The sequence below is a fragment of the Aristolochia californica genome, unplaced genomic scaffold, assembly GCF_029961685.1.
Source record: "Aristolochia californica isolate CCGP_79_NKW_82.1479 unplaced genomic scaffold, dmAriCali1.0.hap1 SCAF_12, whole genome shotgun sequence".
Taxonomy (NCBI): Eukaryota; Viridiplantae; Streptophyta; class Magnoliopsida; order Piperales; family Aristolochiaceae; genus Aristolochia; species Aristolochia californica.
Window position 1 is genome coordinate 16,101,751 of NW_027181793.1, and position 21,974 is coordinate 16,123,724.

Here is a 21,974-nt window from a genome sequence, read left to right on the forward strand (position 1 = left end):
TTTTTCTCTCCAATATTGGTGCAAAGTCTGATGCTACTATCAGTTTTAGGGGTACCTCATATCATTTACCTACTTGGTCTGTGAGCATCCTATCTGATTGCCAAAATGTGGTCATCAACACAACAAAGATTAACTCTCCAACTACTCATTTGGTGATGAGAAGCCTTAAGTCTAGTTCCCAAAATATTGTTGGTTCTTCATAAGTATTCCAGTCAGGTTGGAATTGGGTGATTGAACCTGTGGGCATCTCACAAAGCAGACTCCTTCGCAAAATCTAGACTGGTGGAGCAAATTAATACTACTGCCGATGTTAGTGACTATTTGTGGTATTTGACCAAGGGACCCAATAATGAGCTCCATGCTTTTGTCAATGGGAAACTTGCCAAGAATGGATGGGGAGACAGTGGCAATGCAGAAGTTACCATGGAAAAGGACATTACACTTGCACTTGGGAGAAACATTATGGATTTCTTAAGTGCTACAATTGGTCTCCAGAACTATGGGGCATTCTTTGATACTTGGCGTGTTGAAATTTCTAGCTATGTTAATCTAAAGGGGACCAGTGCAACACTAGATCTATCTTCACGTCAATGGATGTATCAGCCTAGATTGAAAGGTGAGGAATTAGGCCTTTTAGGTGGTGGGTCATCACAGTGGATCTCAGGTTCCAACTTTCCTATGACTCAACCTCTGCTATGGTATAAAATAAACTTTGATGCTCCATATGGAAATGATCCCATTGCCATAGATTTTACTGGCATGGGGAAGGGTGTGGCATGGGTTAATAGCCAAAGCATGGGACACTATTGGGCCACTCATGTTGCTTCAGAGAATGGTGGTGCCAATTATTGTAATTACAGAGGAGCTTCTCATAGGCTCGTTCATGGATGCAACCTCTCCCTCCATGGTGCGGTGCTACATTGGAGAGCTTACCTCATTTCCGGCATCCAGAACTCGAGCATGAAGACAAACTCTTTCTTCGGGGGGTGGGGTGATGTTATGGACTCAATAGCAGGTCGAGTCATTCAGATGTGTTGTGGTTGAGTCATGAAGTTATTTAAGTTAATTGTTTTTCTTTCAATGTGCTTTTCCTTCATTTTATTTCAATTGTTGAGTTAGTATGTCATAGGGGCATTATTATAATTATTTCTTTTGAACTCTAGTTGGCGCCAACCCTACTTAAAGGGGAAAAGTGGAATAGGAAAGTAAGTCTTGATTTTAGGTTAAACAAGGGATTTGGAGTTCTCCACAATGAACTCTAGGCTGTGTGTTCTCCTTAATAAACCTAGGGCATGCATTCTCCTCAACGAACCTAAGGATGTGTGTTCTCCTCAAGGAACCTAGGGTTTCAAGTTCCCCTTCGAGCTTGCTTATCTCCTCCTCTTCCTCCTTCTCCATTGCAAATCATTGTGTGAGATCCGGGACCATAACACTTGCTGTAACTCCTTGACACTATTTGCAAAGGAGGAAACTTGCCTAATTTAGGCAAACCTGGTTTAAGAAAGGTGTTGTTGTTCTCCTTGACACTCACGTGAACGTCCTCCTTGATTATTAAGGAGTGTTTGAAGGTTCCCTAAGACTGAAATTTCAGTTCAGCTCACATTATTATTAGTTATCCTAAACTCTATTAATTCTTGCCTATGCAATTTCAATTCTGCATGCATACGTAGGTATAAGTGCAAAGGGACAAATCAACACCTTTACATCTGATTTCAGTGATTTAAGGCTTTCAATGTATTGCTCTTTTTCATCCCTTATAAGAGCAAAGTGTTGTTAGTACTTGAGTAATTGACTGATATTTTATAACTGAGGATTTATGTTTTACAATGGCTGGTAAGAGTGATTTACTTAAAACCACTACGGTTTATTTGAAAGGATTGTAGAACTGTCTAAGTTGGTCCCAATCAGTAAGGTGGTTCCTTATATTCTAGAACCAATAGTTTGCAAAAATTATACAATATTTTTCAAACAATGTATAAAACTAAACAAGGAGAGCTTGCCGATTTAGGGGGCTTATTCAAAAATAAAAGATTGCACAGTCGTACTCCACTGATATTGCGATTCAGGAACAGCAACAAGAAGCATTAGCATGCACTATTTGCCTTGCTAATATCAAACCATATCTTGAGGTAACCAAATATCAAATTCTTAGCTCCGTTGCTCTTCCCTCCTTTGATGATATATTAGCCACATTAATACATATCCTTGATCCATCCTCCACCTCACAAACTGATCTTTCATTAGTTATGTACTCAGTAATATGGGTGGAGGTTCAAGTAATAGGGGACGAGGAAGAAATACTAAAGATAGTCATGGCAGGCGTGGTAGGACTGGGCAAAACTCTTCTAACCATGAGAACTAGATTTGTACTTAGTGTGGAGGCCTAAACCACTTGGTTGACACAAGTTGGAAAATTCATGGTAAACTAGATTGGGTTATAGCAAATCAAGTATCCACAACTAATGGCGATAAGAATGAAGTCAAACTTGAGACCCCTACAATATGTTTTTTTCTTTAGTTTCCTTTAAATCTTCTATAAATCGGTCAATTAAGTAAAAAAATTAACTGTTCCATTATTTCTTTTGTTTGGAAACTGAGAATCATTGAGAGAAAAGAAAACGAAAAAAAAAAAAATCAGTTAATAAATTTTCTCTCACAAAATGATGAAATTTTGGGAGGAAAAAAAAAACTAGAAATCCGGACACCCCTCCCCATCCCCTTACACCTCTTGACTTTATTCAATTGTTAGTTCATGTAACAGTATATTATTACTATGTAATTATAAGAATGACCCATTTTAACATTATATATAGTTGGGACTTGGGAAATAAAAGTATATTTTTCTTTCACGCTGCAAATTATCTTTGTCTTTTTCGTAAATGAATGCACACGGATATCTGGCGTCGTATTGGGACCCCCAGGAAGTGCTACAAATCGTGAATGCATCAAAACATCTCAAATATAATATATGATACAAAAACTTAGATATATTTATTTATTTCGAAAAACCCACGCGTCCTACAACGCTTTACCGCTTCCCCAGAAAAGGAGTTACACATATCCCCCGTTCACCCGAACAATCTGCCCGTTAATCCATTCGCCTGCATCGCCGGCAAGATGGCCAACGGTGGGAGCCACATCGCGAGGGGTGCCGAGTCGACACAGCGGACTCTCGTCAATGTACTTCTGCACCTCCTCCTCGCTCTTCCCCGCGTAGAACAAGGGCGTTGCAATCGGACCCGGCGCGACGGAATTAGCCGTTATTCGGGTCCCCTTCAGCTCCTTGGCCATGATCCGCACCATCGTCTCCACCGCCGCCTTCGATGAGGTGTAGGCGCCATAGAGCGGCCGCGCAGCCGCCACCGTCGACGACCCAATGGTTATGATCCTGCCGCCTCCCCCACGCACCAATCGATTGGCGGCCTCCCGGCAGCACAAAAAGGTGCCCTTCGCGTTCACGGCGTATGTCCGATCCCACGAGTCCTCCGTCGTGTCCGCCACCGTCGGGTAGGTGGTGTCGCATATCCCCACGCAGTGGACTAAGATGTGGATGTCAGGGCCGAAGGTCTGCTCCGCGTGGTCGAACATCGCCTTCACGTCACCGGCCTTGCTCACATCTGTTCGAATCCAACTGAATTGCTGCGCCTGCGCTTCATGAACATTCGATTCGGCCGCCGGTCGGATATCGGCCAAGACCACTTTCGCTCCCAGGGTTGCCAGGTGAAGAGCAATTTCTTGGCCGATGCCACCAGATGAGCCGGTCACAATGGCCACCCTACCGGCAAGAGGAAGAGTAGCCACGGATCCTCCGCGCTGCAAGCCATTTTCCGATGAACTGCCGCCCGCCTCTGGAAGCGTCATGGTGGAGGAATATTGCAGGAATTGAGGAGCAGTGATGACTGAACAAGGGGTGGAGGAGAAGGCCCTAGTTATAAGCTTTTGGATGGAATTCTACAGGAAAAGGAAATCGGTGTAAATTCAAACAATTACAGCAGATAAAGATGATTACAGTAAAGATTCCATCCTTCTGCTGATGCTGTCTGTATATTAATTGGTATGGGCGATGAGTAAATGAATACACCTACGTAAATTGATTGATATGGGCCGTGAGTAATTGACTACACCTAACATTAGCCAGTACGATCGTATCGTCATCACATCCAATCCAGACCGTACTGATCACTGGGGCAAAAATACGGTCACCGTTACAGACAAGATCTATATGAATCACCCGTCGGGTCCGGGTTGGTTTCCCCAAACCCTACCTGCCACATGTGGTTTAATAAACATAACATAAATTTTTAACTTTAATGAGAGCAAACTGATCTAATACGAAATATTATTTCAACAGTTTTATCGATAACACACAAAATGGTTATTTGATCTAATAAGATACCATTTTGCATGTTTCCTACTAAATAATTTTTTTTATTCGATTAATCATGTTAATTGGATTATTTAAGTAATAAAAAATTTATTTAAAATATTTTTATATGGATATTTATACCTTTTTATTTTAAAAAGAAAGTAAAAAAAATTAATTGAGGAAAATTAAAAAAAAAAAATAAGCTTCAAAATTGAAACCTGAATTTATCTTCCCGAATCCCACCTTTAGCCTTAGTCATGTTGTGATCGTTTCAGACGTCAGATAACAATTTTGCATGTTTTTTACCAAATGATTTTTCATATTAAATCAATTATTTTAATTGGAGTATTTAAAGCATAAAAAATTTATTAAAATTTTTTTATATGAACGTCTATACCTTTTTTATTTTAAAAAAGTACAAAAAAATAAATTAATTAAGGAACTTAAAGAAAAAAATCGGGCTTCAAAATTGACGACCGATTTTTTCTTCCCGTGAATCCCACCTTTTGCCCTAGTCCCATTGTCATCATCTCAGGCGGTTGAGATAGCCGTTTTGCATGTTTCTTATAAAATAATTTTTCGTATTAAATTAACTGTGTTAATCAGAGTATTTAAGGAATACAAATTTTATTTGAAATATTTTTTATATGGATGTTTATACCCTTTTATTTTAAAAAAAAAAGTACAAAAAATAATTTAATTGAGGAAACTTAAAGAAAAAAAATGGGCATCTAAATTGAAACCCGGTTTTTTCTTGGCCTGAATCCCACTACAGCCCTAGTCCAGTAGTCGTCGTCGATTCATCATTTACTAGACTCGTCGTCGTTTCATTTTCGTCACGGTTTTATTTTCCGTCACGTTTTTCCTCACAGATTCATCTTTCGTCCTCGTCCTATTGTCCTCGTCGATTCATCATTTACTAGACTCGTCGTCGTTTTATCTTTCGTCACGTTTCATCTTTCGTACCCTAAATTAAAAGTTTCATCGTCGGCGCCGCAGACATATATGATAAATATTTCAGTCATCATCCAATCATCCAGTATTCAATCTTTTTTTATCTTTCGGTCATCATCCAAGACATAACTGATAAATATTTCAGTCATCATCCAATGGCTATCTCATCACCAGATGAGCCCGTCACAACGGCTAGCCTGCCGGCAAGAGGAAGAGTTGCCACCGATCCTCGGCGTTGCAATCCTTCTTCTGATGATCTCCGCCGGCCTCGGGAAGCTTTTAGATGGATTAGCCTAAATTCTGCAGAAAAAGGAAATAAGTGTAAATTCAAACAAGTGCAACATGTAAACATGATAAGATAGGTCTCCAATACTCACACCATCACTATCACTCATCCGCCTCCCTTTTTTTTATACACTAATTTTTTTTTTTTACTTAATTTTGAGTACACAGAGTGCCTATTTATAATAGAAGAAAATAATAAAGTCTAATTATAATTAAAATAATATTATTATAATTACACCCAAAGTCTAATACTTAAGATGATAAGGCTAACCTAACTAAATCACTTTTAAACTAAGACTCTTATAAGACTCCACTATATTCATTCTAGTTATGTGAGACTTCTTACTATGAGAATCATGTAAAAGTTTTCATATCTTCTCTTCAATATTATTTATTGAATAAAATAAAAATAGTTAAACGTTGTATTTTGTCCTTTTAACTCATATTATCATAAACGCCCTAAATCTTTATCGTGTTTATGATAAAGTGATTTTTCACTTTTATTATTTAATGATTTTTTTTAATTTTATTTATTTATCTGATTACATATTCCACCATTTGTTAACTTTTTGTTCTTATTTTCCTTTGTCATTCCTTTATTGTGACCTCTAAAATGGCTTTGGCTTATTATTGTGGAGTACCTTTTGCATGAAATTCAAAGATGAGTTTTGCTAGGATTTTTTTTTTTCTCTTCTTACTCAGCTACTAAGTTTTATTAGTGTATTATTTATGTGTTGCAAGTTCATGAGTTCTTCAGGGTGATATGTAGGTTGCTTGGCTATTAAGGTGCTATAACAATGATTTGTTAGAAAAAGTTAAAAAATTCCTCTCTTACTTTTAATTACTATAGTTTTATACTAATTTATTTGTCATTATAATACTATTTTCAACTCTATTTTTCTTACGCATTTTGCCCTCTATTTTAACTTTTCAATACAACCTTTTGTCATTGGTTGACATAATTTTTTAAATGTGGGTAGGCATTCATTTATTTTGGTTGCAACATGAAATTAACCTATGGCAGCCCGAAATAATCTCTCTAGTTCTTAAAAAAGGTATATTTTATGCCAACCACAACTTATTTAGTAATTCTATTTAGATGCCTTTTCATTGAGAATTGTTGAATTTAGGATCCCTTTTTCATAATTTCGAGCAAGAGAAAGAAGAAAAGGGAATAAGAGCTCACGGGTAGAGAGAAGAAAAAATAAAAGAGAAAAGAGAGGTGGCGCCAAGCAAAGAAAGAGAGAGAGAGAGATTAACTCAAGAAGGAGATGTGTAACTTGATTAATTCAGAATTACAACACCTCTATTTATAGTAGAAGAAGAGGTAGAGTCCTTATACAATTTGCCTTTCAATCCTAATTACATTCCAACTCTAACTCTCTAAAATAAGTCTATTCAAATTGTGGAATTTAGGATCTCATGAAAGGAACTTTAGATCAACGAGGAAGAAGAAGAAGAAGAGAGAAGGAGAGGAGAAGAAGAAGGACGTGGAAGAAGAGAGTTTGGATTAAGGGAAAAGAGGTTTGTGTCAAAGTGAAAATGAGGGCTGGACGAATTTGTGGAAAGAGAGGAGAGTGCTTCAATGCTCTACTTCTTAGCCAATACTTTTATTTATAGTCTTTACAATGCCCTTAGGGTTACAACTTGTTGAAATAAAAGACTTAAAAAGAACACATATTTACACCTCTATGCCATCTTTAAGTGAAGTATCATAATTTTTAAGTGAAGTATATAATGCACACATGTGCAACTCCTTTGACGTGTGAGTTTCTTGCCTTGAGCTTGTGGGCTTGAGCCCATCTTCCAACACTCCCCCTCAAGCAGGAGGAGAAAAGACATAAAACATACCTAGCTTGCCACATATAAACGATAAGATTTTAGATGTAACAGGTTTAGTGAGAATATCAGCTACTTGCTCGTGAGATGACACATGTTTGAGAGAGATTATTCCTGCTTGAAACTTCTCCCGTATAAAATGACAATCCACCTCAATATGTTTAGTTCTTTTATGAAAAACTGGATTTGAAGTAATATGAATGGTTGCTTGATTATCACAATGCAAACCCATGGACCCTTTTTTTATAAAAACCTAGTTCGATAAGAAGGGTCCTAACCCAAAAAAGTTCACTAACGGTATGGGCCATAGATCTGTATTCGGCATCGGTGCTAGATCTTGCAACCACATTTTGCTTCTTAATTTTCCATGTAACCAAGTTTCCTCCAACCAGAGTACAATATCCTGATGTAGATTTTCTATCCTCAGGTGATCCAGCCCAATCTGCATCTGAGAAGCCTTGTATGTTGAAATGCCCATGTTTTATATACATCAATCCTCTTCCTGGAGCTCCTTTTAGGTAACGTAATATTCTCTCTAAAGCCTGCTAGTGGGTAATTTGTGGTTTGTGCATGAATTGAATCACCGCACTTACAACATATGATATGTCTAGCCTAGTTACCATGAGATAAATCAGTTTTCCCACGAGTCTTTGATATCAATATCAATATCTTCTTCATTTGTGGCACATAATTTTACATTTGTATCCATAGGTGTGTCAACTGGTCTACAACCCTTCATTCCTGTTTCTTCAAGGAGATCCAAGACATATTTCCTTTGAGATAATATTATCCTATATTTGGATTGAAGAACTTCTATACCCAAAAAATATTTAAGCATACCAAGGTCTTTAGTCTTGAATTCCATACATATCATCTTTTTCACATCTTGTATGCTCAAAGCATCATCACCGATTAAGATAATATCATCCACATATACGGCCAATAATATTTTCCCTTTTATAATATACAGAATGATCAATCGAGCACCGATGAAAAACCAAACCGTAGAAGTGTTTGACTAAATTTATCAAACCACGCCCGAGGGGACTGCTTAAGCCCATATAAAGATTTTTTTAACGGGCATACTGACTCCCCCTCAACCACATAACTAGGTGGTTGGATCATATAAATTTTCTCACTTATATCACCATTTAAAAAAGCATTTTTAACATCCAATTGATAGACGGGGCCATGATGAGTTAGCTGCAATAAACAAGATGATGCGTATCAAATTCAATTTTGCAACAGGAGAGAAGGTCTCCTCATAATCTATCTCATAGCACTACGTATAACCCTCAGCAACGAGTCGAGCTTTAAGACAAACAACCGATCCATCTGGATTATGTTTTACCGAAAAATCCATCTACAACCAACCGGTCTTTTACCTTTCGGGAGTGATGTTAAAGACCAGGTTTGATTTTCGTATAAGGCGTGCATTTCTTCATCCATAGCCTCCTTCCATCCTGGATGGCTCAGAGCCTCCTGATACAACTGTGGAATTGAAGTAGAAGAAAGAGACGCAAGGAACTGAAAACACTTGAAAGACAAGCGATGGTGAGACATAAAATTTGAGATAGGATGTGAAGTAGTACAAGAACGACGTTCCTTTCTTAAATCAATAGGCCGAGTATCAAATTTAGGCCCATACATAGGAGGAGAAGGACTTACCTCTGGTGGATTCGACAACTCCAAAGGTGAAGGTACGGCCGGTGCATCAAGGGATGGGTTAACTTCAAGATTAGAAGGCACAAGCGAACAAGGAGTAGTAGAAGGACAATTCCATCCTGGAGGAGCATCATGGGAGGAGTAGAAGAGGTGTCCTTAAAGAAAGTCACATCCTTAAAGATAAACATCCTCTGAAGGGTAGGATTGTAACAGACATAACCTTTATGGGTGCGAGAGTACCCCAAAAAATATACCTCATAGACCGAGGATCAAATTTATTTTTATGTGGGGATGTAACATGAACAAAACACATACATCCAAACACTTTCAAAAGAAGAGAAAAAGGATATTCACCATTAAATAACATAGAGTAAGGAGTTTTATGATGAAGGACTGATGAAAGTAACCTATTAATAAGAAATCATGTTGTAAGTATAGCATGAGGCCAATAGAAATGGGGTACCTTCATGGAGTGGAAGAAGCCCCGAGCAACTTCAAGAAGATGACGATTCTTCCTTTCAGCAACACCATTTTGTTGAGGAGTATAGGCACATTATGTTTGATGAATAAGCCCATTACTCTCACAAAATGATTTGAATTCATAAGACATGTATTCCTTAGCATTATCAGATCTAAGGATTTGAATTTTCCTCCCAAATTGTGTCAAGACCATAGCATGAAAATTTTTAAACAAAGGAAGAATTTCTAAACGCTCTTTAAATAAATATAACCAAGTCACTTGAGTAAAATCATCAACAAAAATGACAAAATATTTAACTTGGGAAATATTTGAGACACATAACGGTCCCCATACATCAGAATGTATTAGCTCAAAATGAGCAGTACTTGTAGTTGTAAGACGAGGACAATATGTACTCCTAATATGTTTACTTAATTGACAAACTTCACAACTGAATTTAGAAAGTTCTTTTAAGGACGGAAGCAAAGAACAAAGTGAAGGGGTAGACGGATGACCAAGTCGGTTGTGCCAAAGTTGGGCCACGGATGTAGTGGATGATAATGCAGCTAATGGTGGAAGAGTAAAGTAGAACAACCCCCCCCCCCCCCCCCCCCCCCCCCCCCCCCCCCCCCCCGCCCCCCTTTTCATAGCCACCACCAATTACCTGCTTCATAGTGAGATCCTGAAATATACAAGAGGATAACAAGGAGACAAGGACTGCAACAAATGTTTGTTATTTGATAGATGTTCGGAGGCTCCGGAGTCGATGATCCAAGAGGAAGAGGAAGAAAGAATACCTGAGGCAATAGTAGTGGCAACAGTAGATGATGAGGGAATAGATGATTCCATGAAGGACTTCATTTTCTGAAATGCAACATAGTCTTCAGCAGTAAGAGTCACATTTTCGGAGGATGATTCAGCCTTATTTCTTGTTTCTCAATGCTAACAGAGATTGGGTTAGCCATGGCCCAATCAGGCTTGCCATGAAGTTTCCAGCATGTTGCCACAAGGTGGTTCTGACTACCATAGTAAGTGCAAATTCAAGGCTCAGTACGGGAAGAATTCGGACCCGTTCTACCACCTCTATTTTCAGCCCCTTTCATAGTTCAACCCCCTCTCATATTTCTGCCCCATCCTCGGTATGAGGAAGATGTACCCCGATTGCCGGATACAAATGACCTATGGATTCAAACCTCATTAAATTCTCAAGTGAACATGCGGTGGGATATTTACCCGAGTCAAACAAGCCATTATTTTGCCCATTTACTTTTAACTGACCTCATTGATGATTGTAAAGTGATTTAACGGTCAGTCATGCGTAACAGGCGATATTTTTGTAAGAAATGACTTATGGATTGGGAGTCAACACTCAATTTAAAATCCCCCACCTCCCCCTTTTTCCCGACGATCGCAAAACCTAATATATAAAAACTAGAAAGAGTTTACAATCCGTAAAAATTATAGACACTTTTTGGGATTATCTCTCTCTACATTTGTGAATTTCCATTTTAGATGTATACTTTTTTCCTAAATCAAAACTTGAGTTTTCACTTTTCCCATGATCTCGTAAGCAAAAATATAAGAAGGCAAATAGATCACAACAAAACAAAAAATTTAGAGTTTATGTATGTAAAAAAATTAAAACAACAACAAATGTAAGTAAAGAAAATTTATTCACACACCAGAAATGAACACAAGAGTTTTGATATCCAAGTTTGAAAAATTCCACTAGTTCAACCCCAATAGCTTGAAATTTTATAAGAAAGAGATTTCTAATTGATCCTACACATGTTTTAAATGTGGGTGTGCATGTTTTAAATATGTTAAAGATGTAAATGACCTATGGATCCAGATAGAGCAATTTAATTATTTGGTTAATTGACTAACTGAGAGCAAATTTAAAGGAAATTGAGGGACAAGAACATCGCCGATAGGGCATCAATAGGAGAAGGAGGGAATGGATCCGGTATCCGAAGTAATGTAACACTAATGTTATCGAAGGATGGAAGAGCGGAAGAAGTTAGAAGCTGAGTTTTGGAAACCTCTAGGTAAGGTTTAATATTCGATAAGCAAATGACTGCTGCCAAAGCTTCTCGTTGTCGTTCTTGAATGGCAATATCAGTGGAGTATGGCTGAGCTATTTTCATTCTTGGAGAAGGCCTCAAAATCATGCTAGAAATTCGTGAATATTATCTCCATGTCTCGTATGCAGCATATTTTGTAAGACATCATATATTTTTTGTAATGACGCAATACTTGAGTAAAGCTTAGCACAAGTGTCCCATATGTCCTTGGCGATTTTCAAGTGGACCACATTGTTGGCCACATGCTCTTCCATGCTATTGATGAGCCAACTTATCACATGTTATCATGCTTAACCCACTTGTCGTAGGTCTCATCTTCTTCATCAATCGGAGGAGGAAATTTAATAACATGGCTTAAGAGGTCACGAGTAATAAGAACCCTCCGAACCAATTGTGACCAGCTCATGTAATTGGAGAGACCTCTAAGTGGAATTGTAATAATATGGAGTATATCACTCTTATTATTATTGTGTCCACTGTCCATGATGAGGCAAGTCAAATGTGGAGGTCAAGGGAAGGGGCCTTCTTCAAAGAACAATTACTCAATGTAATTTGAAGAACCCGTGGACCAAATCAATCGCCAAAAAAGAGAACAAGAACCAATTTCTTTCACGAGAGCAAGCACCAAATTATAAAAAAAATTGCCTTTAGCAAGTGAGAATAACATCCAGCCATCACTCAACTCCTCTTGTATTCTTAAAAACAAAGAGAAGAAGGTAGATGCAACCGATTAGGCCTTAATCCAAACTCCAACACAAACCAAGAGATAGAGAAAATATTTAGAGAAGATTTAAAGGCAAATCAAGATACTTGGAAGAAATTTATTTTCAGCTCATGGGATACTTCAATGTAAAAAAAAAATCAATTGTTGAAGTTCAAAAGGAACTACAAAGGGTAAATGGCTGCTGGAATTTCACCAAATATATAGTGGGCATCAACAACATAACACAAACCCTTAAGCAACATTAAATAGGAGAAGTTACAACAACATGTGCTGGAATTCTACCTCAAATGAGATTGATCCATAAAGGTAATTGAATCTCACCCATCAATCTTAATAAGACGCAGACAACAAATGATCTTGATCACGTTTGTAATTGATTTACAAGAAGATCAAGATTATGACATCAATTTAGTCATAAAAATAAATCTTCACAACATATAAAGATTTATCTTGACTTGATGTGATTCAAAGTTCAAGAAGTAGAAAAAATAGTAAAGAGGAGTATGTCAATAAGGAAAGGAAATAAAATGTAAATAAGAAGAGAATGAACTTATATCTTCATGACTGAACTCCTTCTTTTACAACTTCTTGAACAGATTCCATAATAGCTTCATCAAGAGGGATCCTAAACTCCTTGCTCTGATACCATGTGGAATTTAGGATCTCACGAAAGGAACTTTAGATCAACGAGGAAGAAGAAGAAGAAGAAGAGAGAAGGAGAGGAGAAGAAGAAGGACGTGGAAGAAGAGAGTTTGGATTAAGGGAAAAGAGGTTTGCATCAAAGTGAAAATGAGGGTTGGACGAATTTGTGGAAAGAGAGGAGAGTGCTTCAATGCTCTACCTCTTAATCAATGCCTTTATTTATAGTCTTTACAATGCCCTTGAGGCTACAACTTGTTGAAATAAAAGACATAAAAAGAACACATATTTACACCTCTATGCCATCTTTAAGTGAAGTATCATAATTCGCACATGTGCAACTCCTTCGACGTGTGAGTTTCTTGCCTTGAGCTTGTGAGCTTGAACCCATCTTCTAACACAAACCAATCTACTAGAAGACTAATATGAGTTGAAATAGAACTCTTTCTTCATTCACGTGAATATAAGGGAGGAGGCCAGCTCATGGCCTTATCCTTGTGGGTCCCTCATGATCTTCCAGCTCATCTTGATAAGGTTGCCAGCTAGTGAGATATTTGTGGGTCTCACTTGATCTTCAAGACTTCTAACTTATTTCAGCTTGTGCTTCTTAATTCCTTAACTCGTGCTTGCTTGGGTGAGGACTCTTCTTAGTGTCTCACGTCCTCATGGTGGGTCCTACCAGCTCGAGCAGCATGGTGGGTCCCACATTGTAACACTCCCCCTCAAGCTGGGGGTGAGAAGACATCATAAATGCCCAGCATACTGCATATAGTAGACATAATCTTGTGAGTGACCGACTTGGTGAGAATATCTACAACTTGACTTTGTGATGAGATATACTTTAGAGATAAGAAACCTGCTTAGAATTTTTCCTGTATAAAATGGCAATCCACTTCAATATGCTTTGTTCTTTCATGGAAGATTGGATTCGATGTAATGTGTATTGCTATTTGATTGTCAAACTATAGATTTATCAGAGCTTCTTTGTAAAATCCCGATTCAGTGAGAAGAAATCTTATCCATATGAGTTCACTAACAGTGTGTGTCATGGCTCAATATTCTACTTCTGCACTAGACCGTGCTAATACATTTTGCTTCTTGCTTTTTCATGTAACCAAATTCCCTCCAACCATCGTACAAAATCCTGAAGTAGATTTTATGTTATCCAGGGATCCGGCCCAGTCTGCATGTGAGAATCCTTCGATATTGAAATGACCATGGTTTTTATAGAGAAGCCCTTTCCTTCGAGCTCCTTTCAGATATCGTAGTATTCTTTCAAGTGCTTGCCAATGACTAAGTTGTGGCTTGTGCATGTATTGACTTACCACACTTACTACATATGAAATATCTGGCCTTGTTACACACGGGTAAATAAGTTGTCCCACTAGTCTTTGATATTTACCGATATCTATATCTTCTCTAGTGCCTCGACATAATTTTGTATTTGAGTCCATAGGAGTGTCTGTTAGTTTGCATCCCATCATTACTGTCTTCTCCAGCAGATCAAGGGCATACTTCCTTTGGGATAGCACAATACCATGTATGAATTGTAATACTTCAATACCCAAAAAATATTTGAGTAGTCCAAGATCCTTTGTCTTGAATTCAGCACATATTTTCTCCTTTGTTTTCTAGATGCCCTTAGAATCACTCACAGTTAAAATAATATCATCAACATATATAGCCAGAATCAACTTACCTCTTAGTGTATTTTTAATAAATACTGAGTGATCTCCAAAGCATCTATAAAAACCGGCCCCTATGATGGCTTGATTAAATTTCTCAAACCATGCCCGAGGGGACTGCTTTAGACCATATAAAGAGTTTTTTAGGCAGCATACTGACTCCCCCTCAACCACATACCCAGGTGGTTGTTGCATGTAGATTTCTTCTTTAATATCGCCATTAAGAATTGCATTTTTCACATCAAGTTGATATATCGGCCATGATGAATTGGCCACCAGAGATAATAATATACGTACCGAGTTCATTTTTGCCACAGAGAGAAGGTTTCTTCATAATCAATTCCATAGCACTGTATATAACCTTTGGCAACCAGTCAAGCCTTCAGTCATGCAATTGACTCATCCGGATTATGTTTGACAGTATAAACCCACTTGTAACCAACGGATTTTTTATTTGTTGGAAGAGGAACCAGTGACCATGTATGATTGTCATTAAGGACCTTCATTTCTTTATCCATTGTTTCCTTCCACCCAGGATGTTGTAGACCCTCCTGATAGGACTGTGGAACAGATATGGAGGAAATAGAAGAAATAAACTGACAATATAAAGGTGAGAGGTGATGATGGGACACAAAATTTAAAATGGGATGAGAAGTAGAAGGTCTATTGCATGATCTAGGTTCTTTCCTTATAGCAATAGGACGAGTATCATATTGAGGGCCAAAAATAACTAGTGATGAAGGACTTACCTTTGTTGGATCTGTTAACTCGGCAGGTGTGGTGTTAGTGACTTGCTCTGGGGGTTGAATAATCTCTATATCACGTGGCACAACCGATCGAGGGGAACCTGGTACTGCGGACAGATCAAGAGGAGCACTATTAGAATAAAATGAGGAGTTTTCAAAAAAAGTTACATCCCTGGACACAAATAAACGTTGAAGAGTAAGACTATAAAAAACATAACCCTTTTGTGTGAGAGAGTATCCCAAAAAGATATACTTGATAAATTTAGGATCAAGTTTGTTGTGTCTAGGATATGAATTATGAACAAAACATTGACATCTGAAGACTTTCAAAGGTAGTGAAAACGGATCATCATTTGGTAATAATCAAGAGTAAGGAGATTTATTACCAAGAACGGTAGATAGTAGTCGATTTATAAGAAAGCAAGATGTAAGGATTGCATGAGGCCAATAAAAGTATGGAACCTTCATGGCATATAATAAACCTCAAGCTACCTCAAGAATATGACGATTCTTCTGTTCGGCTACACCATTTTGGTAAGGAGTGTAGACGCATGACGTTTGATGGATAATGCCATTTTCTTGACAAAAAGAGTCAAGGTCTTTGGAAACATATTCTTTGGCATTATCAGACCAAATTGTTTTTATTTTCTGACCAAATTGTGTGAGTACCATAGCATGAAATGACTTAAAAATAAATGGTATCTCAGAACGCTCGTTAAATATAAACAACCAAGTTGTGTGAGTGAAATCATCAATAAATGTAATAAAGTATTTTTCTTGAGAAGTGTTGGAGACACTCAAGGGCCCCCAAACATCAGTATGAACTAAAGAAAATGGAGTAACACTTTTGACTTCTAGACGAGGAGAGTATGTACTCCTTTGATGTTTATTCAATTGACAAACCTCACAATGAAATTCTGACCTTACTTTAAGAGAAGGAAACATATAATGAAGAGACTGTGCAGATGGATGTCCCAATCGATTGTGCCATACCCTTGTCTCATTTTCAGTAGTGGAAACCATATTCATTTTTGGCACGTCCAAGTAGTAAAGCCCCTCTTGTTCATGGTCTCCACCAATCACTTGCTTCGTTTTAAGATCCTGAAAGACACATAAAGTGGGTGAGAAGGTAACAAAGCAATTAAAATATTTTGTCAGCTGACTAACAGATAAAAGATTTAAAGGGAAAGTAGGAATGAAAAGAATATCAGTGTGCGGAAGTGATGGTGTGACAGAAGTGGAACCTTTCCCTTGGATTTTGGTTTGAGAACCATTAGCTATGGTAACAAACTTGTGTGAAAGACTCCGAGATAGAGAATGTAATATATTTTTGTTACCTGTAAGATGTTCGGAGGCTCCTGAGTCAATTATCCAGGATGAAGATGAGGCAGATAGCATACCTGAAGCGGTAGTGGCAGCAGTAGTTGCGGAGGAACTAGTAGAAGAACCCAACATCGTCTTCATTTTCTTAAATATCGCATACTCTTCATCAGTAAAAAATTTCAGTGTTGCTGATTTTGTGGGTTATTCTTCATTTGTATCACTTATAAAGGCTTGATTAGCCCTTGTCAATTCTAACTGTCCATTGGCTTTATAACATATTTCTTTATAATGGCCATATTGTCCATAGTAAGTGTCAGAGTTGGGTGGTTCCGCCCACCCCTGGTCCATCTAGGTTAAGTACTTGGCTTTCCACACTTAAGAAATCGGTTTGTTGAGTTGTATTAGCTAGGTGTTTGACATGGTATTAGAGAAGGGCACCATGTTCTGTGTTCGAATCCCGACGGAAGCGGTAGGGAACGGGAACCGTGGGTATCAAAGCTAGGTGGTTCTGATCCACTTGGGTTAGGTTTCGTCCACCCAAGTCCACCTGGGTTAGGTACTTGGCTTTCTGCACTTAACAAACAGGTCTTTAGTGGTGGATGGAACCACCCAGGTAGACGAAACCACCCATCTCTGACACCCACAGTTCCTGTTCCCTACCGCTTCACCCGGGATTCGAACACAGAATGTGGTGCCCAACTCTAATACCATGTCAAATGCCTAGCTAATACAACCCAAAAGACCGGTCTATTAAGTGCTGAATGCCAAGGACCTAACCCAAGTGGACCAGGGGTGAACGAAACCTAACCCAGGTGGATCAGAACTACCTAGCTCTGACACCCATGGTTCCCATTCCCTATCGCTTTCGCCGGGATTCGAACGCAGAACGTGGTTGCCCAACTTTGATACCATGTCAAACGCCTAACATATACAACCCAACAGACCGGTCTGTTAGGTAGCGAAAAGCTAAGTACTTAACCCAGACCACAAACTCTAACACCCACCGTTTCCAAGTTTAGTACCGCTGCCCTCCGAGATTCGAACAAGGAACGTGGTGCATGGCTCTGATACCATGTCAAATGCCTAGCCAATACAACCCATGAGACCGGTCTGTTAAGTGCAAAAAGCCAAGTATCTAACCCATCAGTGGTGGACGGAATCACCTAACTCTGACAGTAAATGCATGCCTTGGAATCCTTGTAATATCATCGATCTATAGTGTGACCAAATATTTTACAATGAGTACATTCTTTACCATCTGCTCTGCCAGCACCACTCCTTCCACCTCTTCCTCTGCCTCCCTTATAACCTCTGCCTCGACCTCGGTCGCTATGAGATGATGATCCTCTATGATCGGAATACATAGTGGATGATACTTCAGTAGTGGAGGAAGAAGTGTCTGGAATACGAAGTAGTGTTGTGTATACATCATCAAACTTGGGGACATCAGAAGCACTCAGAAGTTGACTCTTGGAAATCTTAATATGGGGTTTAACATTTGCAAGACAAATAGCAATAATTAAGGTTTCCTTTTGTTTGTCTTGGATAGAAATTTTGTGGTTGAAGGCTGAGCTAACTTCCACTTTTGAAGAAAGCCTCTAAAGCGGGCCAAGTACTCATGGATATTTTCTCCTTATTCAGTATTTAACATTCTTTGGAGAATGTCATAGTCTATGTAGAGTATCTGAGCAAGAGTACAGTTTAGCACGTCTCCAAAATTTGTTTAGCAGTGTCAAGATGAATGACATTGTTGGAGACATGTTCTTCCATGCTATTGATTAGCCAACTAATCACCAAAATATCATTTCAATCACTTTTTTATAAAAAAAAATATCATCTTCATCAATAGGTGGTCCTCGGGTGGTGAGGTGACCAAGTAGATCTTTTGTTATAAGGAACCTCTGAACTAATGTGGACCAACTCATAAAATTTGATACCCCAAGTAAGGGTGTGGTGGTAATTCTCATCATATCACTTTTGATTTTCATATTCTCTTCAGCCATGATAGGCCCTTCTTCAAAAAAAATTATAGTAATAACACCAAGTAGTACTCTTCAAACAACTCGATGTATAGGGAATTTTAGCATTGATGCTAAATTATCATTCTGATTTTTTTCCTCTAATACCACCCATAAGAGACTCAATAACAATCTTCTATATCAGCGGACTCTTGTTCCCACGAAAAAAAAAATTCCAACAATCTTATCATGGACTGGTCTCGGTTAATAGAATTTCCAAACCGACAAAACTGTTTTGATAGCTTCTTCTAGATAGAGAGGCATGCATATCCATAATATAATAAGATGAAAGCATTCACATACTCATCCTTAAATCACCTTCTAAAATTCGAAAACCAGTAACATGAAAAAAAAAAAATTGAACACTTATCTCTCGGCTTGAGTTCTTCCTTTACAAAAGAGCCTTATTTGAGTAGTGTTGATCATCACTTTTTTAGAGCATTCCTTTGACGAGGGATCCTAAATTTAATGATCTGATACCATGTTGAATTTAGGATCCCTTTTCCATAATTCCAAGAAAGAGAAAGAAGGAAGAAAAAAGAAGAAAAGGGAAGAAGAGCTCTCGGGTAGAGAGAAGAAAAGATAAAAGAGAAAAGAGAGGTGGCGCCAAGCAAAGAGAGAGAGAGAGAGAGAGAGAGAGAGAGAGAGAGAGAGAGAGAGATGTGTAACTTGATTAATTCCGAATTACAACACCTATATTTATAGTAGAGGAAGAGGTAGAGTCCTTATACAATTAGCCTTTCAATCCTACTTACATTCCAACTCTAACTGTCTAAGATAAGTCTACTCGAACCAATCTACTAGAAGACTAATATGAGTTGAACTAGAATTCTTTCTTCACTCACGTGAATATAAGGAAGGAGGCCAGCTCATGGCCTTATCCTTGTGGGTCCCTCATGATCTTCCAGCTCATCTTGATAAGGTTACCATCCCGTAAGATATTTATGGGTCTCACTTGATCTTCAAGACTTCTAACTCATTTCAGCTTGTGCTTCTTAATTTTTTAACTCGTGCTTGCATGGGTGAGGACTCTTCTTGGTGTCCCACGTCTCATGGTGGATCCCACCAGCTCGAGCACCATGGTGGGTCCCACATTGTAACAAGAATTTTGCATGGGAAGATAAACTCGTGTTTGTTCTCTTGAATAATAAAAAAATAAAAGCTAAAATAGAGTTTCAGGAAAGAAGTTCTTCATTCTTTAAGCCCTAATATTAGTCATGGAGGCATTGAAAGGTACCGGTTCTCTTTACATTATTGCTTGGATAGAACAACAACAAGGCCTCAGATTTTGGCGAAGCAATCAATAAAGATTATAATAAATCCTTCGAGGCCCTCCACTCTTCATTGCATTGGTGGATCCCTAAAGATAAGGTATGGATGTTTTTCCTTTAATTAATTGTTTTAGCAAGCATTATGGTCTTGATCGGTATAGTTTTATGACCACTAATAATATATTTATCCATTGCGTTTATTAATTAAAGGTTCAAATTGCCCTAAACAAAGTGCAACAAACATTAGGAACTTACTACATATTTTAACTAAAGTTTGGACAAGTTATTAATTCATTTTTTTGAAACTCTAGGCATTTGAATACCCATTTGGCATTTGAATGGTGAAGACCTATACAAAGGAGAAAAATACATTAAATATGTTTGGCATTCGAATGCCTCTCTTATGGCATTCAAATGGTGGAAGTAGAAGCTGCCCAGAGTCTTGGTATTCGAACGATGTTAGCAAATATGTGATGGAAGTGTATTTTGAGTCTCGATTTGACTAGGATATGAAGTTTACCTACCCAATTTTAGTCAAGAAATTTAGTCGCATCAAGGATGAACTTTTGAAGGAACTTTCATAGTTTCAAATCATTTAGGGAGGTCAGTTTTCAACTCAAAACTCAATCTATCCTATTTTTTTTGAAAAGCTCAGTCTCATCATTGAATTGATGTTCATTGATTGTTAAACCATTTGACATATCCCAACAAGTTATTTTGAGTCTTAGTTTGAAATATTTTATGTATTTGAATTGTTTTTTTTGTGGCCAAGTACTATAACTCGAACTTTCAAATCTATTATTGTACTTAAATGTCTTTTTGCTAAATTGGAGCCATTGGGTTTTCATCGACATGAATTACTAAGCACTATGTGGTACTTAGATTGCTTGAAGCATCACTTTAATTAAAAAAGTGGCCTTTTGACTAAAAGATGCCTTCACAGAAAAAATGGTATTTTGAGTCAAACTGAGTGCCATATGATGCACCTTCCGCAATTTGAATTACATGGATTTGGTCCAATACAACCAAGACCTTCTTTTATCATTTAAGTCTTTTGATCACCTAACCTTGTAATAGCTCAATGAAATAAATCATAAAATAAACACCATATGAACTTGTTAATTTATCTCTTGTTTCTTGAATAAAATATAGGCCAAAAATTGGGAATCAGATTAGGCTGAGGAACAAACACTCCCCAAGGACTGCAAAAGCATAAGGATCAAGACTAACTAAATTGGAATGGGGTTAATGTTAGAGATTTTTTACCTTGAATAAAATGCTTGTTGGATTTAGGATCCGATGATAACACCGTAGACAATCAACACATGAGAGGGAAGAAACCAAAGGAAAGGTAAGAGAGGGAGAAGAAGAACGAGAGGGGGTTTGAGAGAGAAGGAGGGAAGGTGGATTAGGTTAAGTGAAGTTTTAATCCTCCCCCTTAATATATTTATATTAATGAGAGAAACAATAATTATATCATTACTGTTAGATATTGAACTAAACCACACCTTTACAATTGTGTAAGAGTGGTATTTATACAATTTAGAATAGAGAAGATAAGTTTTACATGATAAGATATAATACAACATGGGATAAATCTAATAGGATCTTATCCGATAATTGAAAGAATTATGTTTATCCCTTATCATGCCCCCTCAAGGTAGGCCACTTGGTAGAGAGGTCAATCTTGTCTTTTAGCAATTGAAACTATGAACTTGGCACTGGCTATGCAAGGAGATTTGTTTTGAGGGTCTTGGAAGAAAAAGGATGAGAAGAGCAGTGGCATTGGTAGCATCTAGGATGGACAGAATCGGAGAGAACGCATCATTCGATGAAGAGATGTGGAAGAGCAGCGACATTGGTAGCAATTGGGACGGACGGAATTGAAGAGAACACATCGTCCAATGAAGAGATG

At 38.0% G+C, this 21,974-nt stretch overlaps 1 protein-coding gene across 1 annotated transcript; it reads right to left on the bottom strand.

Moving 5' to 3' along the window:
• Window positions 1-2,937: 2,937 nt before the first annotated feature.
• LOC137945876 (NADPH-dependent aldehyde reductase-like protein, chloroplastic) lies at window positions 2,938-3,901 on the bottom strand. The gene has a single exon (XM_068791944.1). The coding sequence runs from the start codon at window positions 3,859-3,861 to the stop codon at window positions 3,052-3,054; it is 810 nt and encodes a 269-aa protein (XP_068648045.1). The 5' UTR covers window positions 3,862-3,901; the 3' UTR covers window positions 2,938-3,051.
• Window positions 3,902-21,974: the final 18,073 nt, after the last annotated feature.